Source organism: Miniopterus schreibersii, assembly GCF_964146895.1.
Source record: "Miniopterus schreibersii genome assembly, chromosome: 15".
In the NCBI taxonomy this organism is placed as follows: Eukaryota; Metazoa; Chordata; class Mammalia; order Chiroptera; family Miniopteridae; genus Miniopterus; species Miniopterus schreibersii.
Window position 1 is genome coordinate 36,098,116 of NC_138115.1, and position 25,869 is coordinate 36,123,984.

General features: G+C 35.6%; 1 protein-coding gene across 7 annotated transcripts in view; it reads left to right on the forward strand.

The window, feature by feature from the left end:
• Positions 1–25,869, forward strand: part of LOC308567966 (uncharacterized protein) — a 433,265-nt gene that overhangs the window by 382,350 nt on the left and 25,046 nt on the right. For 3 of the 7 annotated variants that reach the window (XR_014000420.1, XM_081160216.1, XM_081160215.1), the window contains 2 exons: positions 260–320; positions 22,923–23,102. Coding sequence is in view for 6 of the 7 variants with exons in the window: in XM_081160216.1 (XP_081016342.1) it covers positions 260–320; positions 22,923–23,102 (241 nt within the window). In the remaining variant the exon portion in view is untranslated. Of the gene's footprint in view, positions 1–259; positions 321–22,922; positions 24,871–25,869 lie in introns of those variants that run through there. The other 4 variants (XM_081160212.1, XM_081160213.1, XM_081160217.1 and 1 more) reach the window with 4 other exon arrangements.

The following is a 25,869-nucleotide window of genomic DNA, read 5'->3' on the forward strand; positions in this document are numbered from 1 at the left end:
TTTTATTTATTGTATTATTTTTTTCCCCCGTTCAATCCATATCCTCACAATCTTTGACATGGATATTAGTTTTCTATTGTCACTGTAACAGATTATCACAAACTTGGTAGTTTAAAACAATATAAATTGATTTATCTTACAGTTTTGTAGGTTCCATGTCTGATATAAGTCCACTGGGCAAAAGTAAAGGTTTTGGAGCTGTATTCCATGCTGGAGGCTATAGGGGTAAAGAAAGAATGTGTTACCTTCCCTTTTCCAGGTCTTGGAGTCTGCTTTCCTTGGCTCGTGGCCCCCTTCCTCTAGCTTCAAAGCCAGCAATGGTGAGTGGCACCCTTTACTCAAGCATCACTCTGACTTCTGCGTCTACTGTCCTGTTGCACTTTTAAGGACCTGTAAGATTATATTTGGTCCACACAAATAATTCAGGTTAATCTCCCAGACTCAAGGCCCTTAACTTAATCACATTTGCAAAGTTTCTTTTGCCATATAAGGTAACAACTTTATAGGTTCCAGGGATTGTGATGTGCATATTTTTGGGGGACGATTCTGTGACATAGCTGCCCTTTGTTTTCTTTCTCTCTTTGTTTCCCCTCTCTCCCTTTTGACATGTTTTATATCTTAGTGTATGTTAATTTAATTCATTACATCTAAATGCTGTCTGATGTTCCTTCTTATACACCTATCATGTTTTACTTACCCATTTCCCGACAGACAGACAAGTTGGTGGCCAAGGCTTCTTACCACAAACAAAGCTATTGTGAAGAGCCTCATCTATATATCTCTTTGCAATTGGCTTTGGAATTTTTCTGGAGTATACACCCAGTTATGAGATTTCTGGGTAGAATAGTACAAGCATCCTTCATTTTCATTAAATACTGCCGGGGTTCCCTCCAAGCAGGTAGCACAAGTTTGCACTCTCCCCTCCCACAGTACATGAAGGTTCTCACAAACCCCTCTTTCTTACAAACACTTAATGTGATCTGATTTTATAATTTTTGCCAATCTCATGAATATGACGTGGTTTTTAATTTGCATTTTAACACTCGTTATTTCAAGGTAACATACCAACAGAGCAGGATATAGATCATAAATATACAGTTCAGTTAATGATCACAAATTGAATATACTTGTCTAGTTAATACCCCCACCCCCCAAATAGGTGGGAGCCTCCATATTTCCCCCTTTAGTTACCATGCTCTCCAGGTGTAGCAATTACTCAGATTTCTATCTTTATAGAACCATTTTCTGAATAATCTAAATGGAATCACACAGTATATTTTTGTTGTTTGGTTGGTTTTATATTTTTCGCCCAACGTAGTTTGTGAGATTTATGCGTGGATTTGTGTATAGCAACAGTTGTTCATTCTCACAGGCTCCTAGGAATTAGGTGAGTCAATGACAGCGTTTGGCGTATGGTGAACAGCCAGTAAGTGTCAGCTGTTGTTTCTGAGCTTATGTGTTTCCCAGTTCCTGTCTCTCCTAGCCCCTACATGTGCAGTCCCTGAAATGGGGGTCTCATAGAAACTGCTTTCATTGTCAAGTTCAAAGCAATTGACCCTTCAGCTCAGCCCCTGCCTGCCTCTACCTTCATCTTCCATCACACAGCATCCATACCATTTACTGTTAACTCCCCGCGAACTGTTGTTCCCATTACCTGAAATAACTTGTTTGCAACAATTAAATACTACACATTTATTGCATGATTTATTTATCTGTTTTACTGTAGATGTACATTTGTGTTGTTTTAGCATGTTATGAATAGTGTTACGATAAAAATACTGGTAGATGACCGTTGGTGTAGGCATCTTTAATAGGTCTACCCTGTGGTGGAATGGATGGGTCTACTGAGTATGTTAATTTGTTGTAGATATTACCAAAATGTTTCCAAAGTAGTTGTATCAGTTTCAACTCACACCATTAGTGTATTAGAATCCCAGTTGCTCTACATCTTTGTCAACCATTTGATTAACTTTTCCATTCTTTTGTTCTGGTGAGTATAGAAGTATCTCATTGTTTTTTAAATTTCCATTCCCCTGATGATTAAAGGAGTTATTGAAAAGGCTGCTTAGATTTCCAACTGTGATTTGAATGTGACTATTTCTCTTTTAAATTGTGTCAACTTTCGCTTAAATATTTGTTTACTGGAGCACATTTATACATATGTGAAGTAAGCATAACATAAATGCCCGTGTTGGTAAATGTTCATTAACTATACCTACTCATGTAGTTAGCTCCCAGATCAAAAACAAAATATTATCATCACTCAAGGAGTTGGCTTTATTGACCCTTCCAGGTGTTACCTCCTAGAGAATAACCACAATCCCACCTTCTGCCAGCATACAAGCATTTTACATGTCTTTTAAATTTTTTTTGTAAGTAGAATCATATTAACTATTTCTTTGCACTTTACTTCTTTGATTAAACATTATGCTTTGAGATTAAACCATGGCATTGCTATTTGTTATAGATTACTCATTGTCAGTGTCGTATAGTATTCAAATTTGGGAGAATACTAAGATTTACATATATTCATTCTACTGTTGAAGGGCATTTGGGTTATTTCCATTTTGGAGCTCACGTGCAGCAGTAGTGCAATAAATGTTTTTATGCTAGCCTTTTGGTAAACATGTAGATAAATTTGGGGTCGATATGTACGTAGGAGTAGAATGGCTGGGTCCTGGATTTTGCACATGCTCCTCTGCAGTTGGCACAGATAGAGTGCTACAGCGTGGCTGTGCCAGTTTCCACTCTCATCTCTAGAGTGTGAGGGTTCTGGCTGTTCTGCTCTGTCAAAATAGTGATTATTTTCTGACTTTCCCAGTTTAGCCAGTGTGGCAGGTAAATAGTTTCTTTTAGAGGCTTTAATTTGCATTTCTAGGAAAGCGTAACACCAATTCATATGGATGGATACTGTCTTTTGTGATGGGTTTGGTCCTGTCATTGGCCCATTGTCTACTGTTGTGTCAGACTTTTTCCTATTGACTTGCAAGAGTCCTTTACTCTGAGTATGGTTCTTTTGTTAAACACAAAAAGAATGAAAATATTCTTCCATTGTGTGTGTTGCCTTTTCATTCTACTAATGGTGTCTTGATAACTATAAGTTCTTTTCTTACAATGTAGCCCTTTATCTTTTTTTCCATATGGATAGCACTCTTGGTGCCTGGTTAAGAAATCTTTGCCCACAAAAAGGGAATAAATATTTTCTTCTACTTTTCTTCAAATGCTTTATTGTTTTACATGTTACATTTAATAGTTGATCCATTCAAACTTTGTTTTTTGGGTTTTTTTGGTAATGGTGTGAGATAAAAGTCAAAATACGTATTTTCATATGGCTATCTGAATCACAGTGTCACACTTGTCAAAAAACAGGTGACCATACATGTGTGGGTCTATTCATATGCTCTCCTTTCTGTTTCATTGGTTAGTTTGTATTTCCCTGCATTCACAACGAACTCTCTTAATTATTATATCTTTATAATTGATCTTGATATCTTAGTATATACTCCCCCCCCTTTTTAAACATATCTTTATTGATTTCAGAGAGAGGAAGGGAGAGGGAGAGAGAAACATCAATGATGAGAGAGTCATTAATCAGCTGCTTCCTGCACGCTCCTGTCTGGGGATCGAGCCCACAACCCGGGCATGTGCCCTGACCAGGAATCGAACCTGGATCTCCTGGATCCTAGGTCAGTGCTCAACTGCTGAGCCACGCCGGGTGGGGCAGTATATACCTTTTTATTGTATCTTTAAAATTGCCTTAGCGACTTTTTATTTGCCAGTCTGATTGGTGAGAAGAGATATCACAGTATTTTAATTTCAATTTTTCTGAGTACTTTGAGGTTAAACTCTTATATGGACAGAAAATTCATTTAATCTATTCTTTACTTATGCAAATTTTCTTTCTTTTCTGTTATGTATGGAAACAAAGAAGACATTAGCAATAATACTTTATTGTTTTTAAATGTTGTATATACATTTCCCAGTGTGTGCCTTGTCTATTTGCTCTTTGATCAACAAAAAATTATACACTTTAATACAGTCAAATGTATTAACTTTTTCTTTTATAGTCCACGCTTTTGTGTTTGTTTTATCTTTAAGAGCACTATATTTGCTTCTAAATTTTATTAAAGCTTGTTTTACACATATAAGGCTGGAATTTACCTGAAATTGATTTTTCTTTATGATATGGAGTGAGGCTCCAATTTTACATATTTTTTCCATATGGTTAGCCAATTGTCACTTTTATTGATTAGTTCATCCTTTATCTTGTTTCTTGGCAAATGCATCTCAATTACACTTCAGTCTTTGTGTATACTTGGGTCTGTTTCATTTTAATAGTCTATTTTTAAAAATCTTTCATCAGTATTTCTTATTTTTCATACTCCTTTAATTCCCAATACTTTATGTAATATGATTTTGATCCACAAAGTAATTTCAGTTATAAGGTCTTTATGGGGCAAAGATATTTTTTATTATTTTCTGAGGAATTATTTATGAATAAGTGTTGAAATTTGTCAAATGCTCTTACTATAATTCCTTTATTTTACAAATGAAAACCCAGAGACCAAAAAATATTAAATGTTTAAAGCAATGATTTCTGATTCTTAACATATTTCCTTTATTATGTAAAAATATGTAAAAACTTGTTATGTAAAAATTATATTGCATTGATTCTCAGAAGAATCAAAATTATTGTCCATATTTTTGGTTTTGCTTTGTTTTTTGACAACAAAACATTGTATGAGGAACTATTTCATTTCAAAGCTTAATTAAAATCCAGAAAAAGGAGCACTGATTTGCCATTAGTGAAAGTGGATTTTAACAACAGGTGCACCAATTACCAGTATGCTGCTGAAAGGTGATGTTTAGGTTGCAGCTGATTTTTCTCTACATAATTTTATTATTGCATACTGAAAAATAATAGGTATTGCTCCTAGTAGCAGGAAGAGTAAAACATCTTTTGTCATGAACAGTTTGTAAATAATTACAAAGAGTTATTTTGAAAGTAAGATCAACGTCATGAATTAATATTAAAGAACAAATAAAAATAGAAACTGACATGAAAAATATCAGATGGAATCCTTTTATTGCATAGTTGCTTATACTATCTCATGACTATATTTAAATTAATTAAGAACAATGCAGTTTTACTTTTAATTTAATGAATTGTTATTGTTATTAATTTTACTTGGTAACAATAATCTGAAAAACATAACAAACTATTTTCTATCTGAATTACTTTATGAAGTAAACAATAAACTTTTTAGACAATGAAGTTTGGCTGAATTGTGAATAGCTATCATTATAGGTGTTTATTCTTTTTACTATATGTATCAAGCAATGGTACATTTCATCAGTATTTAAAACCATGAGATGTTGTCCTAAGATATGAGATTGATGATAGGAATATTCAACTTTATTGGAATAATATACTAATTAGAAAATATCATCTTACGCTAAATAATTAAATGGTTTGTGTCTCATTTATACTTTAGGAACAATAAGATTTAGCTTACTATCTGAAAGAATAGGTCTAATGAACAAAAACATGGTTTAGAGCAAAAAGGATTATTTTTAAGCATTGATATATACAGAATATTTTTTTGATGACTTGTGAGTTATAATCTAAAGAACTTAATTTGAGGTCAGTGTTAGGATATTAAAAATATGTTTTTCAGGTTTAGGAATTCTTCAGTTCATTATGAAATTATACACAGTGCGGCTGCTGGATAGATGATGATATTGCAATTAAAATACCCAGAAAAAATGATAAAGAAATCTACATAAAATGAAGTACAAAATTTGGTGAAAACACCTCTTAATAAATGTCTAAATATAAGTAGAGACAAATGAGTAACAACAATTACTATTACAACCTAACAATAGAACCCAAATCACCAGCAGATACTGAAAAAATCAGAGGGGAGATCTGAAATTTCAGAAATCAAGAAAGAAGCCCTGGCTGGTGTGGCTCAGTGGTCAGAGCTTTGGCTTGCACACCGAAGGGCTGCGAGTTTGATTTCCAGTCAAGGGCACACACCTGTGTTGCAGGTTCGATCCTCGACTTTGGTTGGGGTACAAGCAGGAGGTGGCCAGTCGATGTGTCTCTCTCGCTTTGATGTTTCTCTCTCCCTCCCCTCCACCTCTCTCTTCCACTCTCTCTAAGAATCAATGGAAAAAATATCCTTGGGTGAGGATTAGCCAAAAAATAAAAATAAAAAAATTTTAAAAAAGAAATCAAGAAAGAATTAGAATAAAAATATTTCAGAAATTAATGTTAAACTAGGAAAAGCATAAATAGAAATTTAAACAACATATAATTTCTCAATATAAGTTAAAGTTGAAAAGAAAAGATATTAAAAGTGAAATAGAAATGATGTATCTCAGATAGGATTTGAAAGAAAATTGTAAATGTAAAAGATATTCAAAGAAGATCCAATGTATGTATAGTAGGAATTCCCCAAGGAGAAAAATCAAAGGACACAACTATTACTAATAAATATTTAAGAAATTTAAAAGTCACTAGATTAATCAACATTGAGACCTCGTCTGATATAATATAACAATAAACTTTTAAAATACTTTTTAAACAAAAAGAGCAAATCACTGATAAGGGAAAGGTTATCATGTCATTAGACCTTTTTAATAGCAACCCTTTATGTCAGATGACAATGATTATTCAAAGCAACATATTCAAGAAAAGAATATGCGAATGAAGTGTATTATCTCTTGCTAAACTGATTTTCAAAATAATAGCAACATTAACAGTTATTCAAATGCAAAATCCCAGAGAATTTTATTCCCCTGAAACCTTTCTGAGGAATCTGCTACAAATGGGATTTAGATCACCAAAATAATTGGGAAAATATAGATAAAAAGACTGAGTGTATAGTTCAAGTTGAAAAGGCTATGAGCGTATAGTTAAAGTTGAAAAGAAAAAATAAAAGAAAATTATAATTAACTTATAATTGTTATATCAGATGAAGTCTCAATGTTGATTAATAAATTGTATTTAGAACTAAGAATAAATTATGGTTATAAGGAACAAATACTAGTATATCATAATTATATGCTTAGACAAAAGATATATTTCAATTATTTAAGGAATAAGACAATGGGAAGAGTATTTCAAAATATATAATAAAAATTATTACATGCAGGCAAAATAATATTACTTCAAATTTTATCTTATGGAACTGCTTGGAGTAGGGGAATAAAAGTTTATTAGCTAATTTCAGTCTTCTTCTTAGTAAAGCACCAATAAAAATAATTATTGAAGGGATATAATAAAATTATATTATTAGATTAGACATAGGAACAAAAATGCAAACCTCCCTAAAATAAACCATATATTAAAATTTGATATGCTATCCTCTATCTTAGGGGTGATATTGTATAGGTATTTTCTCTTCCTAAAAATAATGGAAGGATAAATCATTAATAATTAAAAATAATTATTCAATTAATAATTAATTAATTAACCTGCAAGAGAAAAAATAGAGACTAAGAATAAAATTTATATTTCTTTTAATGTGATTTATTTTATATACATATCTTGGAAATATGTAAATATTTTATGTAAAAATGAAATAATGTAAAAGACTTTAAATTTCTAAATTTAAAAATATGATTAACATAATAAAGTAAATTAGCATATAGTGGAGGCATAAAAAGGGATTGTTCTAAGTCATTTGGAACACATTAATTTGATAATACTGACTAATGTGTTATATTGAATTACAAGAAGAACTGCACAATAAAATTTTATACACTTTTTAGTAATTATATTATTGGTAGTAGTTGTCAGTATTATAATTTTGTTTCACTGTGGGTAATGTGGGATAAAATTAATGACTAATTATGTGATATTTTAATTCTAGCATCTCTAGTGTCCTTGACAACTGAAATTTTTCAGCATTGAAGAGAGTAGATAAAAAAGAAAAAGAAGTTATGTAAAAATCTTATAATCCTGACTTGACTTTAAAGTAGCTGCATGATTTCATTACTTATTATATTATAAAATGATTACTTGATCTATCCAAGGGAAAGGACTGAAAACAACAAATAACTCAGAAGCACCGAGTACACTTAATTCCCAGACTGTGGCCACATCCCACGGAATCAGGGCATTTGGAGAAACTGCTGACCTCAGATCCCGGGCAGCGAGCGCATAAGTCTGGACCAACTTTATAGATCCGATAGCAAGGAAGTTATCGATAACCACTAGAGTTGTGTAAAAAAAAATCAAAAGAAATTTGAAGAGGCTCTCATAGCCAAAATGGAAACAGTTTGTAAACCAATACAATTAATAAGTATAAGAGATTCAGACCTTCAAGTACATTTATTCATGATGAGGAAACCATTCAAAAAAAAAAATTGATCACCATTGGCGAATGGTAATTAATTAACTCATTTTTCAAAGACCATTAAACAAAGGAAAAGAATCATGCATTTATCCTTCCCTTTCTATATGAACTGTGCCGTGAGATTAAGCAAATAGGTCAAAAGGGTTAAGTGTCTTTTTAAAGAAGTATTCCAGGTAATAAATGAGAAGTAAATAATAGAAATATGATATTGCAATTTTGCAATGTATATGCCATCATATATATATATATGTGTGTGTGTGAGTGTATATATATATATATGTATATACCAATGTATTTTCACTTTATATGCTATTTTGCAATATTAAGAACTGAGGATTTATAGCTGCTCATATCACAAAGTGAGAGGCAACTTGACATTTATGACCCTGAAGAAATAACTCAGTGTCATCTCTGAGGTGGCAATGCTAAAACAAAGCAAAACCAAAGCGATCGTATGTTTGATCAAGATTCTAAATCCAGCTCTGAAGCCGTAGGACATGTACAGCGCAGGGGACCATGTTAAACACCATGAGGTTAAACACTGTGCCCACAGAACCTAAACCAGGGCAGTTCAACAGGCAGGAGGAGAGAAGGCGCTGGGGTGAGAGGGTCAAGAAAATAAGAGTCTTGAAAACATCAGCCATTTATACTCTGGGGACACTAAATCCTTGTTCACACAAAATGTAAGCTTAAAATGAAAGGCCTTTCAACATTCATGACTCAACCTAACATTTAAACTGTCTGCGCAGTTGACGACACTAGAAAACTATTGTTAAATTTCTAGATGCTGTCATGGTGATGAGACTACTTAAAAACGGGAGCTCTCAGATTTCAGAGACATAACAATTTTTACGGATGAAATTACACGATGTTCGAATTTGAGTCAAAAAAGAGGAAATGTGGAAAGTGGGTGGGAATTGGAATGAAACAGGTTTGGCCATAAATCCGTCCTGGCTGCTTTTTGGTACAGGAGGGCTCGTTTTACCACCGTCTAGTATTATGCGTGCTTGAAGTGACCCATAATTAAAAGGTGATCTAGAATTATCGTGGGTATATAGGCTGGTCTTGGGGACAGCAGGGTGCATAAATGACAGAGAAGGAAAGAACCTATGTCCCCTCTCCCCCTGGGCCTCACTGCGGATATTTTCATCTCCCTTTCTCAAGGAAGCTTTCTGGTTTTTCATATGCCAGGTTTGCTCAGAGCTGCTCAGCCTCTTCCCGTGAGGCATCGGTCTTAGCCCCTCACTCATTGCTTGCTTTCTTGTCTGCCATTCATAAGGCTTGTCAGCCTCTCCTTGTGTTTATTATACCCTGTTCCTGAGACCATCTGCACTTCTGTTCCTTAATAACATTTCTTTTCGCACCTACTAGCCCTGAAGCAGTTGTGAGCATGCTCCTAGGCTAAAACGGACGTCTATTTCATGGCCAAGTTCTGTCAAATTTACTTATTTCAACATTGTGAGATCGATTTGTGATGGGCTTTTGGTTAGATCATTGTGTTTTAATTGGCACTAGACATGCACTGGGTTTTAAATATACCCTTGACGTCCCTAATTGCAGGACTGCTTATTGCCCTGCTCTGGTAAACACCTGCTTAAGAGCAGTCATGCCATCCACGCTTCAGATATGTCTGCCAGGTGTTTCTAATAGACAGCACCAGTCACTGGGCTAGAAACGACAGTCATTTTAAGTCCCGTGTAATAATCATGGAGCCGCCAAGAATTTAAAAGGAAAATGGACTTATTCAGCAACAACCTGAAATCATGACGTAGTCTACTTGGAATATGAGCTCGGTTCTGTAAGGCCAAGTGGACTGGTGAGCGAGAAAAATAACTTCTAAAAAATAGAAGAATGCCATAATTTATTAAGTATTTAAACAAAGCTAGTGGTATGTTTTTCTTTAGGTTTTAGAAGCGATTTGATTATTTAACAGCAAGAATTCTATTTGATTTTGCTGTATTAAAAATATTTTTTGCCAAAATGACTCAACTTCAGGATCCAAAAACACTGGAAAATTAGATTCCCAGTTACATCAAATTATGAACTTAATCATTGTCCTCTACTCTACTTACATTTCCTTGCAATTGATCCTTTTAATAATTTTTCCACGTGTTCTTCCTTTCTCATGACCTTGGCAATTTTGATCATAGCCAAGGTCATCAGATATTTACATAAACTTACTAAGTCTATGATGGCAACCTTGCAATGTATCCCTGGAGTATGTAGAATAAGAATAGTGCTCCTTGGATTTGTGCAGAGTGGTGGCACTGATATTGAAAATGTATTGCACACTAGCCTGAATGTGTGTGCTCCCCTCCAAATTCATATGGTGAAGCCCTAACCCCCAATATGATGGTATTTGGAGGTGAGTCCTTAAGTAGAGGCCTAAGCATGAAGGTAGAGCCCTTGTGAATGGGATTAGTGCCATTTTAAAGTACTGAAGAGACCCAAGTTCTCCCCTTCTCCGTATGAGGACACAGTAAGAATACGTCAGTCTATGAACCAAAGACACCAAATCTGCTGACACCTCGATCTTGGACTTCAGAATTGTGAAAAATGAATTTCTGTTATTTATAAACCACCTAGGGTATGGTATTCTGTTAGAGCAGCCCGGTTGAACTAAGATAGCTTCCCTAAAATGGAACAAAATCTCTAGGAAGCATTCTGAAACATCACCTCCTCCAATGGGTGAATCATTTTTGAACTTTACAGCACATTTTCTCTGTGACTGAAAACATGGATTTTTGAAACAAATGTAATTAAAGGTAAAATGTTTCCGTAACCAAATAAGAGACTGTGATATTTAAACTATAAAGATTCCTATTTAACAGTAATTGTTGATTTGTTTCTAAGGCTATGAGGGGAATAAAGTAGAAATTTAAGTGGCAGGCTTGAGGAAAGAGGTCAAATTTTGCCACAGGCACATGGAACATGACGTTTAAGAGCTTCCGCACTCCGCTGAACATCAAAGCTGTTATTTTTAAGAGGGTTCTAAAGTTGGCAATCAAAATTCTCCCATCCTTCCATAAAAAAACAATGAATTTAATGCAATGCTCTTAAAAATAAATATACTCAGGTGGATATCTTGGCTACTTTAGAACTGGATAATCTCATCACAAACCCCAGGAAGAAAAGAGTAAAAAAGTGAGGAATTGTCTCTCCTCACACATATTTCCTTTAGCTTAGTCACAAGAAACTATAGCTAATTCAGATATGCCAAAAATAATTCCTTTGTTGATCAGTGAATTTTCCCATTTCTCACACATGTTTAATGTTTATCTTCCGTTGGGTGAATCTCAACTTTTTGGTTTTCTGTAGTTGGCTAAACCTTGTAAAAGAAAAATGTATTCAAAATGTAATGTCTAATATGATAAATCTGACAAGTCTGCCATGTAACCCTCTGAAAAGGGGGAGAAATACACATTTTTTAGTGTTTTCATTATCATAATGATAATCAGAACTTTGCTTGCTGGTCAAGTTCAAGAGACAATTCTTAACTACCTACTATTCTACCAAATGGTGCCTGTGTATTAGATAAGACAAAAAACTCAATAACCCTTAACACATCAGTTATGCTATTAAATAGCTGTTCATCCACATTTCCTGTAAAGTTTGGTTCCAAGAGTATTACAAAATATAAAGATCTAAATATCTATGAAAGAGTAAAAAATGCTAATGATTCTTCCTTCTTGACATGGCATAAAAGGGCCTTTTACAATTTGGTTCTAATTTTTTTGGTTCAGGTTTCTGAAACTATGAAAGAATAGATTTCTGCCTAACAAGCAGGAGAACTTTTCACAGCATTATCCAAAGATGGGACTGGTTTCCCTCATAAGTGGCGGGCTCACTCTCAGTGGACAACCGCTTGGCTGCACTGTTTCATATGTGATGGGTGTGCGGATGGGAAACTAGCCTAGTAGCTGATCCACAGTCACACTTCCAAGGTTGAAATCACAGCTTCTCTACTCACTAGCTTTATGCACTTGGGCACATTACTTCTGTGTGTTTATCATCAATGTACTTCATAAATTGTGTGAAGATCAAATCAAATGACACACAGAAATGGAGTAATCACATAACTTATCCCCATTTAGTTATTTTTGAGATTGAAAGAAGATTACTTATGTCAAGACAACAGGTGTTCTATTCTGGGCATTCAATATGTAAAACAGTTTTTCAATTGCCTGGGAGAAGCAAGTGAGGAATGGACGTTAGCTCTTATAATTGTTGTGATATTACTAATGTGTTTTTTCTTTAGTTGTCTTGAAAGAGGAGACACTTAAAGTTTCTTTCCAACCTTGAGACCCTTACGATTTGCCAATTAATAGCTGTCGATTGTCATCCCTGGTGAGTCCATTACTGAGTGATCTGAGAGAGCCGAGCGAGGGAGAGGTGGATGGTAAGTGTGAGGAAATAAGGAAATATGGTTATTTCTGGATTGAATGTGCTTTGTCTTCAGCACACCAGCTAAGCGTAAAATGGAGAACACCTCTGTCAAATATGTGGAGGAGATCACTTTATCACTTCGGCAACTTTCTTTCTTCCTATCAACTTTGTGTCATAAAAGATAAGTAAATTGTGTTGATGTTCCCTGTCATGACATGCGCTGTCGTGATTGATATGAAGCGAACTTCATGTCACATAAGAGAAAGGAAAGTAATGACACCTTGCAATCAGTGGAGAGAGTCGGGCACAGAGGAGCTGTGAGTCGGTGCAGAGACTCAGAAACATTTGTGTTCTTATTTCTCCTCAAGCTAAGAAGAGAAAAAGATGACATAACATTTTTACAAGGTTGGTTGTAGTGCAGAGAATATGCTAATGCCTTTTTGCTATACTGATGCCAAAGGACAACTTTTCAAAAAGGTAATATAATGACTCCCAGAGAGGTATACGTTGAACACGCATGTATCTTTTTTTTTTTAATTCCAATGCAACTGACTACCATAAGTGTTCTACAGCATGACAGAAATGAAAGATAAATATATAGATGGCAGGAGCTTGAAGAACCAAAGATGACTCTAAGCACATTTGCAAGGATAACAATGGACAATAGTGGGTAAGGAGAAGAGGAACATAAGGATTTTATTAATTCGTTAGCGAAATAAGGAGACCAGCAGGTTTCAAATCAGTTCAAAGGAGAATCCAAAGATATGTGTCAACCGAGACTATTGATACGAATGTGCACTCAGAGGACAAAGCTGACTTCAGTGGGTGAGGGAGGTCCCTTGAACCCTTGACAAGTAGAACTTACCTTTCTATGACATGAGTTATTTTTTATCACCATCACTATCAGTTATCTAAAACTTTCAGTGCTGATTGTATGATAGCGCCCATGGAGTCAGAGTCACATAACTCAAAGTGAGCTCTAGTCTAGGAGATGGAACCATAGCTGAGGGCAAGCCACCTGTTTTTATAAATCAATGTTTGTTGGAACACAACCACGCCCATTTGTTTATGTATTGCTTACTACTTTAAATGGCAGAGTGAATGGATGTAACTGTATACAAACCTAACATATTTTCTATTGGGCCCTTTGAGATAAAGTTTGCTGGCCCTTGCTATAGAATATGCATATAGGTTTCTATTGAAGCACAAATTTCCTCCTATATTGTGTAGTGGTAAATAAAGGATTTGGGAACTAGATAAATCTGGATTTAAATATTAATTCCATTACTTAATAAATGTATCATTTTAATCAAGTCACATAAGATTCTGGATATTCAGTTATTAAATAAGTATAAAATTTTGTTATTTATTAAATAAATATGATAATACCTCTCTCTTGTATGGTTATCATTAGGGTGAACTAAAATAGTAAGTATAAAGAGCCTAGTAGAATTTTTAGATAAGAAGTGGTAAAGGACTTAAAAATGTTAATTTCCATTTCATCATCTTCCATAAGAATTCATCCTAGTGCTGCCAAAACTACCTATAAGTTAATACCTTTAAATTACTGAGCTCCTCACTAAAAAGAATTGGCCGTTTGCCACCTACAATGGAATGTGGCCACCAGGCTATTCTTTCGGACAATGAAGAGCAGCCTAGTGTGTCAGCCAGCGCAATGAATTGGGGATTAGGAGATTAGAGACCCAGCCTGGTGAACTTGGAAAACTCTCAAATCTCTCTGATTGTCAATTACCTTATCTCTAAAGTGAAATGTTGAGCTGGAGGCAGAGAACTGCTGGGGTCTTTCAAAGATCTGAAATTCTGTGCAATGATGCCATAATAGCCTCTTTCTCCTGCCTTTTACAGCTAAAAGAGTAAACTTTTGGGTAAAGAGAAAAGATGACAGGAAACTGTAACCATATAGAGGGCAGTTTCTTTGGCGTAATGCTATTGCTTGCTTCTTATATTTTATAACATGTATTCCTTTAGGCAGAACATGATGTCTGATATATTCTTTGTTATTCATCCATTCTGCTTATAGAATTAATAGAGTTCTGCACACAGCAGCACTTAATACCCAATGAAGATGGAAATAATGCTTTAATGATTATTACCATTAAATGCTCCTTATAACATCCCTGGGAAGCAATGTCAGCATAATTGTCTTGGTTTTACAGGTGAGAAATCTGAAGCCCAGAGAGGGTGGAGACACACGGCTAATGTCACACAGTTAGTAATTAACAGAGCTGGGAATAGAATTCAGCATCCCCAAGTCCTGGGATTTTATTCAAACGAAATTATTACCACAGCCTGCCAAGGGACTAGGAGCCTTGGGGAAAGATATTCTCTTGAAAAGACCAAAGGCTTTATATTGTCTGTCAAAAGCATTGAGCAGAGTGGGCTCCTGGGAAGGCATTTATTTCTCACACATTAATATATTATCCCAGTCCTTATGATGATCTCCATATAAAAAATGTCCTTGTGATTCTAAACAACTTGTTACTATGGCTTTCTAATTACTGGGTGAAATGTCTAAGCTTAAAGGCATACCCTAGAAATGAGATTAGTGAGTTGAAAGTACTGATAAGAAAGTGGGTGGCACAGGAAGCATGATTTATTATACTCACTTATCCAACAAATATTTATTGATTGCCTACTACCTGCCAGGCAGTGATCTAGGTATTAGGAATATAGCCAAGAACCAAAATTCTTCTCCAATGGACTTTGTAGTCTGGTGGGATACAGAAAATAAGTAAATATAGGCAAAGTTTAAGGAGTTTTGCAATTGTCACAAAAGGCCTTTCTAAGCAGGTGACATTTGAGAACAAGCCTAAGTAACGTGAGGAGGTTATGCTGAAAGTAAAGTAGCTGGTGGGTTCAGTGTGCCCCAAGTTCTCAAGATATCACATACTTGGTGTGTTCATGGTATAGCAAGTAGGCCATGGAGCATGGTGAGTGAAGAGGAGAGTGTCAGAAAATCATGTTGGAGAGAAAGCTGAGTGGGTTCATAGGCCATGGTAATGACTTTGAGTTTTATTCCAAATGAGAAGAGAAAGCTTTGGAGGGTCTGAGACAGAGAGGTAACATGCTCTAATTTATATTTTACATTGCCACCCCAATGGTGCTATGGAGAATGGACCACAGTGGGTATAGAGTGAGAGAAGAGAGAAGTCAGAGGGCATTATAGTAATTGAGGTGAGAAATTATGGAGTGCTTGTTGTGGAAATGATGGATAAAGTTTGGAGATGGGATATATTTTGAAGATAAAGCCAATGGATTAGATCTAGAGTGTGAAAGAAAGAGAAGGGTCACAGAACTCCAAGTTGTTTGGCCTAAGTCCCTAAGTGACTGGTGATATAATTTATTGGGCTAGAGAAAACATGCAAAATTTCAGTTTTGGACAAGTTAAATCTGAGATGTTTATTTGAAATCTGAGTGAAGCTATTTCATAGGCGGTCAGATTTGTGAGTGTGTAGTCCAGAGGGAAAGTTGGGATTAAACCCATTTTTGAAGTAATTAGAATGAAAATGGAATTTAAAGCCATAGAACTGGACAAGACCACATCTAGGAAATATGTAAAGATGGAGCCTGGGGCACTGTACTATTTAGGTGCTGAGTAGTGAAGGAAGCTCTACATAGTAAGCAGAAGGAAAAAAAGCCAGGCGAGTATGGGATCCCAAGGGACGGGTGAAGAGTATTTTAAAAGAGGGCGACATTGCCCAAGTCAAATGCTGCTGAGAAACTGAATTAGAAGAGGGCTGTAACTGTTGAATTGGGGAGTGCAGATATTGATAATGAGGTCCTTGATGACCTGACAAAAATGTTTTAGTGGAATGATAGGAATGAAAACTTTCTCAGAGATCATTCAAAAAAGAATTAGAGCAGAGATACTGGGAAAAGACACCTTTTTTTTTTTTTAACTTTGATATTGTCTAAAGAAAGGATCAGAGAAATGAGACAGTAACTAGATGGTGATGTCAGGTAAAGAAATAATTTATTTTTAATGTAGGATATAGTACATCATGTTTGGATGCTGCTATGAAGAGGGACGTGTCAAGAAAAGGGGCAAGGGATTGATGGGGGTAATAGGCAGTGAAAATTTTGTCTCTTGTATGTTACACTTGTTAATTGATTGGTACTAAAAGGATACTGTTAGTTCTGTTTTCTATTTTCACCATAAACAGTCATAATATAGGTATCTAGAATAAATCTAAGTATAACTAAAAATGTCCTTATTTAGAGGTTATAATTTCTATATTCATTGCATTCTGCAATGGAAATAATAAAGGAGAATGTATAATTGCTGGAGTAGAAGCTGTGTGTAGGCTCCAGAGCACAGGCTGATGGACTACTTTAGGATTCTAGACACAGTTCATCCATTCTATTGTGTTATGGACAATACACCCATTCAGGGGTGTCCAAAGACAAGTAGAGGCAAGTTGATAAACTTAGAAGAAGCATGAGGATATGGAAGCAATGTCTTGATTGCAATTTTCTGTGAAAAGCCAAAGCAGGAAAGAAGGGAAAATGATTTGAATGGGAAAATGAAGAATTGGTAGGCACCCCTGAGGGCCCACTTGAGGTTTGTGGTCATAAATTTAAAGCGTGACCAGCCAGTACATTTTTTGCATAGTACAATATTAGGGGTTTGTGTTGAAATAAATTTTTAAAATTAAATTCCCACTTTATCTTTTCTTGTGTACTGACATCCAACATAATATCTTCAGGCAATGAGGAAAGGATTTTATTTACATGAAAATTGGATGATAAAATTAGACAGCCCACATCAACTCTTCTTTTCGAAAGTAAATAGACTCTGTATTTAAACCAACTGCTTTGCTTCAATGGAAGAGTTTTTCAGATACATTGCTTCTTTTAGAGAGATGCATGTTAACAGACTTTCGTTTTATGTGAAAATGTCAGTTAAAAATAGAAGGACATAAAAATAATATGTTCCTATCAACTAGTGATAATCTCTAGTAATGTTTTGGTATATTTCTTTCTAGGGGTATCTAAATAAACATATTTATTTGTCTCCCAATGGGGCCATACTTTAAATAGTTTTATTATCTTCTGTTTTCATGTAATAACATATATCCTAAGTGCCTTTCAATGTCATTCTTCTAGCATGTCCTTTTAATAATTCATTTCTGTGATATTCCCAATCAATTGTTCCCAGTTTCTTCATGGAACTGACACATTGATCCTAAAATTCAACTCGAAGGACAAAGTCTAAGAACATTTTGAAAAAAATGGAATAATAATAAAAAAGTGCATATCCTTTAACTTACCAATGCCATTTCTAAGATACGTTTTATAGTAATATTAGTACTTCTGAAAAATGACATCTGTATAGGGAAACTTACTGAAGCATCCCTTCTAATAACTCGAACTTAGAAATCACTCAAATGTTTTTCAATAGGTGAACAGGTAAGTAATTGGTGATATATTCAATTCCAAGACATATTGTTCAGTGAAAAAAATGCTGTCTAATAAGAGAAATGTTTTATATGTGAAAATTAAATAAAGAAGAACAGCCATGGCCAGTGTGGCTCAGTTGGCTGGAGTGTCATCCAGTGCACTGAAGGGTCATGGGTTTGATTCCGGGTCAGGGCACATACCCAGACTGCAGGTTCAATCCCCGGTCAAGGCATGTTCAGGGGGCAACTTGCTGATGTGTCTCTCTCACACTGAGGTTTCTGTCTCTCTCCCTCTGCCCCTCTCTCTCTCCAAAGTGAATTAAAAAAACTCACATATCCTCTGGTAACAATTTAAAAAATAAAAATCTAAAAAAATAAAGCCTGCATGGCTATATGCAAAACCAGTAACAGTGGTTTTATCTCTGGAGCAACAAATGGGATTTGGAAAAGAACAAACAGAGAAATTATTTGGAAAAATCTTTGCATTTTTACTCTGTATATACAGGATTCATTTGCTTTTTATACAAAAATGTATTTGTGAATTATTTATCAATGATTATTTATGCATATATTTTTATAAATAGTATATAATACATGTTATAAAGCAACAAAGTAAAAGAATTAATAAAAGCAAAATTTATTGGCAAATTTTTAGAGCTTGTTATAGCTAACTTTATCAGGAGTGTATGTTTATGGATGGTATTTATATTTTTAACTTTCTGCGGAAACTCCATACTTCTTCCAATCCATGAGCGCAAGATATCTTTCCATTTATTTGTGCTTTCTTCAGTTTCTCTCATTAGTGTCTTGTTATTTTCAGTGTGCAGATCTTTTACCTCTTTGTTTAAATGCATTTTAAAGTATTTTATTATTTTTTAAATTTATTATTATTTTTTAATGTGTTTTCATTGATTTGAGAGAGATAGGAAGGAAGAGGGAGAGAGAGAAACATTGATGAGAAAGATACATCCATCAGCTGCCTACTGGGGATGGAGCCCGAAACTTGGGCATGTGCCCTCACCTAGAATAGAACCAGTGACCGCTAGGTGCATGGGACCATGCTCAACCACTAAGCCACACTGGCCAGGGCAGTATTTTGTTATTTTTGATGTTATTGTAAGTGTGAATGATTTCTTTATTTCTTTTTCAGATCGTTTATTGTTAGTGTATAGAACTGGTTTTCTATATTGATTTCATATCCTATAACTTTACTGAATTTATTTACTAGTTCTAACAGTTTTTGTGTGGAGTCTTTAAAATTTTCTACATAAAATATATGATTATCTGAAAATAGACAATTTTACTTCCTCCTTTCTAACCTGAATGCCTTGTATTCCTTTATTTGCCTGACTGCTCTGGCTAGGACTTCTAGTACTATGCTGGATAAGAGTGATGAGAGAGGGCATCTTTGTCTTGTTCCTGATCTTAGAGGAAAAGCTTTCAACCTTTTACCACTGAGTATGGAGTTAACTGTGGATTTGTTATATACGGCTTTTATATTTGGGGTATGTTCCTTAGAGGCCCAAATTGTTGAGTTTTATCTTGACAGGATGTTCTATTTTGTCAAATGCTTTTCCTGCATCTCTTGAGATGATCATATGAATTTTATATTTGAATCCATTAATGTGTTACATCACCTTTAATGATTTGTATAAGTTGAAACATCTTTGAATCCCAGGAACAAATCCCACTTGATCATGGTGTGTGATCCTTTTAATGTGCTGTTGAATTTGGTTTGCTAGTATTTTGTTGAGAATTTTTGGATCTATAATCATCATAGATATTGGCCTTTATTTTTATTTTTAATTGTCCTTATCTGGATTTGGTGTCAGGATAATGCTGGTCTCATAAAATGAGTTTGGGAGTGTTCTCTCCTCTTCAATTAAAATTAGTTGTTGTTTTTTTAAACTTTAGTTTCAGAAGGATTGGTGTTAATTCTTTTAAAGTGTTTGGTAGAATTTACCAGTGCAACCATCTTGTCCTGGGCTTTTCTGCGTTGGGAGGTTTTCGATTACTAATTCAGTCTCCTTACTAGTAATTGGTCTGTTCAAACTTTCTGCTTCTTCATGATTCAGTTTGGTAGATTGTATGTTTCTAGGATTTTATTTATTTCTTTTAGGTTATCCAATTTGTTGGTATATCATTATTCTTAGGAGTCTCTTATGGTGCTTAGCTTTTCTGGGGTCAGTTATAATGCCATCTCTTTCATTTCTGGTTTTATTTATTTGAGTCTTCTCTTTTTTCTTAATTAGTCTTGCTAAAGGTTTTTTAGTTTTATTTATCTTTTCAGAAAAACCAGCTCTTAATTTTATTAATCTTCTCTATTGTTTTCCTGGCCCCCATTTTATTTATTTCTACTCTTTATTATCTCCTTCCTTCTGCTAATTTGGGGCTTAGTTAGTTCATCATTTTCTAGTTATTTGAAGTATAAAGCTGTGGGTTGTTTATATGAGATTTCTTTTTTCTTAATGTAGGAGTTCATTGCTATAAACCTCCCACTTAGGACTCTCGCTTTTGTTGCATCCCACAAGTTGGGTATGCTTTGTTTCCATTTTCATTTGTCTCAATATTTTTTTCCTATTTTCATTTTGATGTCTCTTTACCTCACTGGTTGTTCAGCAGCATGTGGTTTAATCTCCACGTGTTTGTGAATTTTCTGCTTTTCTTCTTGTTATTGATTTCTAGTTTCATATCATTGTGGTAAGAAAAAAATACTTGATATGGTTTCAGTCCTTTTACATTTGCCAAGGTTTGTTTTGTGACCGAACATATGATCTATTCTGGAGGATGCTTCATGTGTGCTTGAGAAAATGTGCATTCTGATGCTTTGGGATGGAATGTATTGGTCTATTAGGTCCATTTGGCCTAAGGTATGTACTTCAAGTCCAGTGTTTCCTTATTGATTTTCTGGCTGATCTATGATGTTAAAGTTCCCTACTGTTGTATTGTTTGTTTCTCCCTTCAGATCTTTGAGTATTTGCTTAATACATTTAGGTGCTCTGATATTAAGTGCAAATATATTTGAAACTGCTGTTATCTTCATTATGAATTGACACAATTATTACATATAAGGACCTTCTTTGTCTCTTGTTAGATTTTGACTTCTATTTTGTCTCTTATAAGTATAGCTACTTCTGTGGTGTGGTTGTTGTGGGTTTTTTTAGTTTTCATTTGCACAGAATACCATTTTCTGTCCCTTCACTTTCTGTCTGTGTTTGTTCTTAAAGCTGAAGTGAGTCTCTTGTAGACAACATATAATTAGTTCTTGTTTTTAATCCTCTCAGGTGCTTTACGACTTTTTTGTTTGTTTGTTTGTTTTTAAATTTATCTTTATTGTTGAAAGTATTACAAATGCCCCCCCCCCATTGATTCCCTTCACCCTGCAGCACCCCTCCCTCCAGCATTCACCACACTATTGTCTTTGTTCAGGAGCTGTGAATATATGCATAAAATTCTTAAGTTAATCTCTCCCAACCCACCCATCCCTGCCTCCCTCTGAAATTCGTCAGTCTTTTCCATGCTTCTATGACTCTGGAAATATTTTGTTCATTGGTTTATTTTGTTCATTAGGTTCCACATATGAGTAAGATCATGTGATACTTGTCTTTCTCTGACTGGCTTATTTTGTTTAGCATAATACTCTCCAGGATAAGGGATCATTAGTTTTTAGAGCTGCATGGTATTCCATGGTGTAAATGTCCAAAAAGATGCTTGATATGATTTCAATCTTCTTGAACTTGTAGAGAGTTGTTTTGTGTCCTAATATGTGGTCTAGCTTTGAGAATGTCCCATGTGCACTTGAGGAGAATGCATATTCTGGAGCTTTGGGATAAAATATTCTGTAAATGTCAATTAAATCCAGCTGATCTAGTGTGTCGTTTAGAATCACTACTACCTTTTTGACTTTTTGTCTGGAAGATCTACCCAGTAAAATCAGTGGGGTGTTAAAATCCCCTACTATGACTGTCTTGCTGGTGATCTCTCCTTTAAAGCCCTCCAGAAGTTTTGTTTTGTTTTTTTAGCCTGTGTGAGTCTTTTGTTCTGAGGGGGGTCTCTTGTAGACAGAATATATTTGGGGCTTGTTTTCTTATCCATTCAGCTGCCGTATGTCCTTTGATTGGAGCATTTAACCCATTTACATTTAAGGTTATTATTTATAGATACTTGCCTATTGCCATTTTATTTCTTTATGCCTATGTTTCTCTTTCTCTCTATCTTTACTTCTTATTACAGCAGTCCCTTTAACATTTCTTGCAATGCTGGTTTGACGGTGATAAACTCCTTTAGCTTTTTTCTGTCAACAATGAAATAAAATTTTTAAAAATTAAAAAATAGGTTAAAAGAATGGGGGTTTAATCTTCAAAGAAACAACTTTATCTGGGCCAGAGCAATTTTGGGAGGGAGATATGGGGCAGAAAATCTGGATGAATGATAGATTTTATGCTTTTTCTTGGTATAGTCATTTTCCCTTTCAAACCATTCAGATCTCTACATGTGACAAGCCTTTGCTTTTGCATAACCGTTTACAATTCACAGACATTATGACATACATTCCCTCCCTCATGACATTTTTTGAAGCTGCGAAGCAGATATTATCCCCATTTTAAAGGAAGAGAAACAGAAATTTGCAGAGTCTTTCCAATCCCTCCATCCTTGGGTAGCCTTCAACAAATTATAACCCATGTGGGATTTAGCTTCCTTTTCAACAAAACAGGGTGAAAATAACTTACTTCCCAATGTTTCATCCCAGCTTTAGGATCTATGATTGAGCACCTTGCACAGATGTATGTGTTTGCTAGTGGAGGAGCCAAGCACAGCGTCGATGTCCTGCGGACCACTGCTCCAGGGTCCTTCCTGCTGTCCCACGCTGCCCCCGAGAGACCGCGGTCAGCGATGGAACCGTGCTCTGAGCCTGCGGAGGCAACAGCAGGTGAAAGGCCTAGAATGCGATCTGAGAAAACATCCCAAGTGTACAGGAGCCCTCGCAGTGTTTGGAATTGCATGAATAACAATGAGTAATGTTTCTCTGTTATTTGTGTCCTGAGATATTTTTTGTGTCCTAAAGTGAAGTCACATGGAGCAGACTTGGCAGAATTCCATGTAACACTTGTGCCTGGGTTTTTTTAAGTCAATGGTTGGCACAAGTTCTTTCAGGGTTATACATGTTCTCCTCTAAATTTAGCTTAATCTATTAGTGAAAGACAAAAGCCATGGCATCTAACTCAAGTGATTGTCATTCTTGGATTACATTCCTACCCCCTGGATACTCCAGTTACATGTCTTATAGAGCAGTTTGTGGAACCACTCCATACCTGTGGCAGCATTTTCTCTCCCTGTCCACGGGGGTGATGTTTAGCCTACCAATTTTCTTGCAATTTCAGCCAACGTTTATTGCCCAAGCAAATTACTTGAAAATGATGGGCTGGGGCTGACCCAAGTCTGACCTCATCAGCATTCAGCAATACAGGGACAAGGTGAGTGAGAAAAAAGGCAAAACATGTAGGAAAAGGTTCTAATAACAACAACAACAAAGCAAGGAAGCAGAAAACAAGCACATCTCCAGGTTTTTTGGCCCCAATTTCATGTTTCTTACAAACTGTATTACAACGATGCAGGTCTTCCTAATCTACCTGAGGGTGACTTTTCTGATATTCTAGTTCTGACATTTTGGGAAACCTGGCTGTGTTGTATATAAACTTTGGTTTTAGAGAAAAGAAGAGAGACTATGCATTAGGATGATCAATTTAAAGGAGAGAATGCTCTGGCTCCCTGACGTGAAAGAAATGGCATAAGGCTAGAAGGAAGACGAAGTCGTTTTGCTCTCTTGTCCTTTACAGCCCTTGGAAGCTTAGGCTATGAACTAGCCTCCAGGATTTGTTCCAGCTTTTTTGGATGTAGCCTGTTGCTTGTTCATTCCTTGTCTCAGGTACTTCTTTCCTCAAATCTTCACTTTTGACTTTTAACTCTCTTTGAGGAAATTTCTTAAAGCATGATATTGGCTTAAATTGCATTCTTTCATGCATCAATTTACTTATTTGTAACCACAAATATTACTGAATGGTGCATTTCCCATCATTGGAAGGAGCCAAAGGGTTCTAGTCACATTTAATACTGCGTTTCACTTTTGTCCCCTCACTAGTAAAGTGAGATGAAGTGAAGTCTTCGGAGAAGCATATGAAGGCCCTCAGCCTCAAGTTCTGTTACCTTTTGTTGAGCACAGGAGTTGATCAGTGAGATTATTTAGAACTAGGATGTAAAAGCATTTAGAAATGGGAATGAGATTTGAAGTGGAATTATAAGTACAGCATGGTTTATAGAGGTGCTATCAGAGCCACAGTTGACATGAACTGGTAATAGCAACTTCAGCTCTAAGGTCAGTGTCCATTTTGTAGAATGGGAAAGGCACACTAGAGCTCCCCTAAATATTCTCGACAGTGTGGAGAAAGGAAGCAGTGATTATTCAAACAGCAAAAATCCTTGAGCCTCAGTTTCCCCTCTAGCTAGTGACTATGGCTACACATTGCCTCTTCTGTTTAGAGCAAGATACCTAAAAGCAGTGTTCTTCAGTGTAAGATTTAGCAGAAACTGGATGTGGACTACATGGGAACTCTGCACGATCTTTGCAATTTTGCTCTGATCTGAAAGCATTCTAAAAGAAAAAGTTGATTTAAAATAAATAAAAACAATGTTCTCTCTCCACTGTCGCCATGTTCATCAACTCCCTCTCACGGCTCAAACCACTGCAGTCTGACTCACTCAGAACTGAATGGAAAGGACTGCAAAACTACCAGGGATCTCCACGTGGAGAAATCCAGTGATCACTGTTAGTCCCATCTTCTTTAACCGCTTCGATCACTCTCTCCATTCTGAAACATGTATGAAGGAAGAAACCATTGCTCTCTTTATCTGAAACAGAAAGTTGAGTGCATTGTGTGCTAAGTAAGGAAGAGCTATATTTGAAAAGCACAGACTTTTTTAACCCTCAGTAGAGGCTGGGATGTCTGGAGCGCAGAGACAGGCAGATTTTCAAAAGGGAATATTTAGGGATCGGTTAAATTCAGCTCTGGAAGACTGGCTATTGGAATGAGGCTGCTGCTGAGTGGCTGACTTTTAAATGTGTGGTTACCAAAGCCAGTTGTCACCATGTAAGTCATCACTGACCAACTGAGGTGGATTTAAAACCAGCTCTGGAGATCATCTTTCATAGCTTGGACTGTGGCCAAAGAACAATCAGTCTTTTATTTGAATTATTGGAATGAAATCAACATTTTAATTTCTCCCTTGGCCTCGACCTCTACTAAATGTCCTCCAATGTCATTAATACCGCCTTTCAAGTTCTACTTGCGACACCACACCACCTTTCCTTTTTAATGTTAGATGTTTAAATATTAGGATTCCTACTTTCCATATTCTTTATGTGTATGCAGTTTCATCCAGCCCTTGGACCCCTTCTCTTCTCATCAGGCGCTTGATGATTTCATTTTGATGATTTTATCATAAAATCATATGGCTTCAAAAGTAATTTCTTTGCTTATATTACCCCAAAGTAGATTTCTAGCTCAGACCTTACTCTTCTCCCCCATATTTATATAACTGCCCGATGAACAGCTTCACTTGATGTTGAATGCACATTTCAAGCTCTTTCCCCTCAAATTCACCTCAGTCCATAGCCTTGCTCATATCAGTTTATGACAATT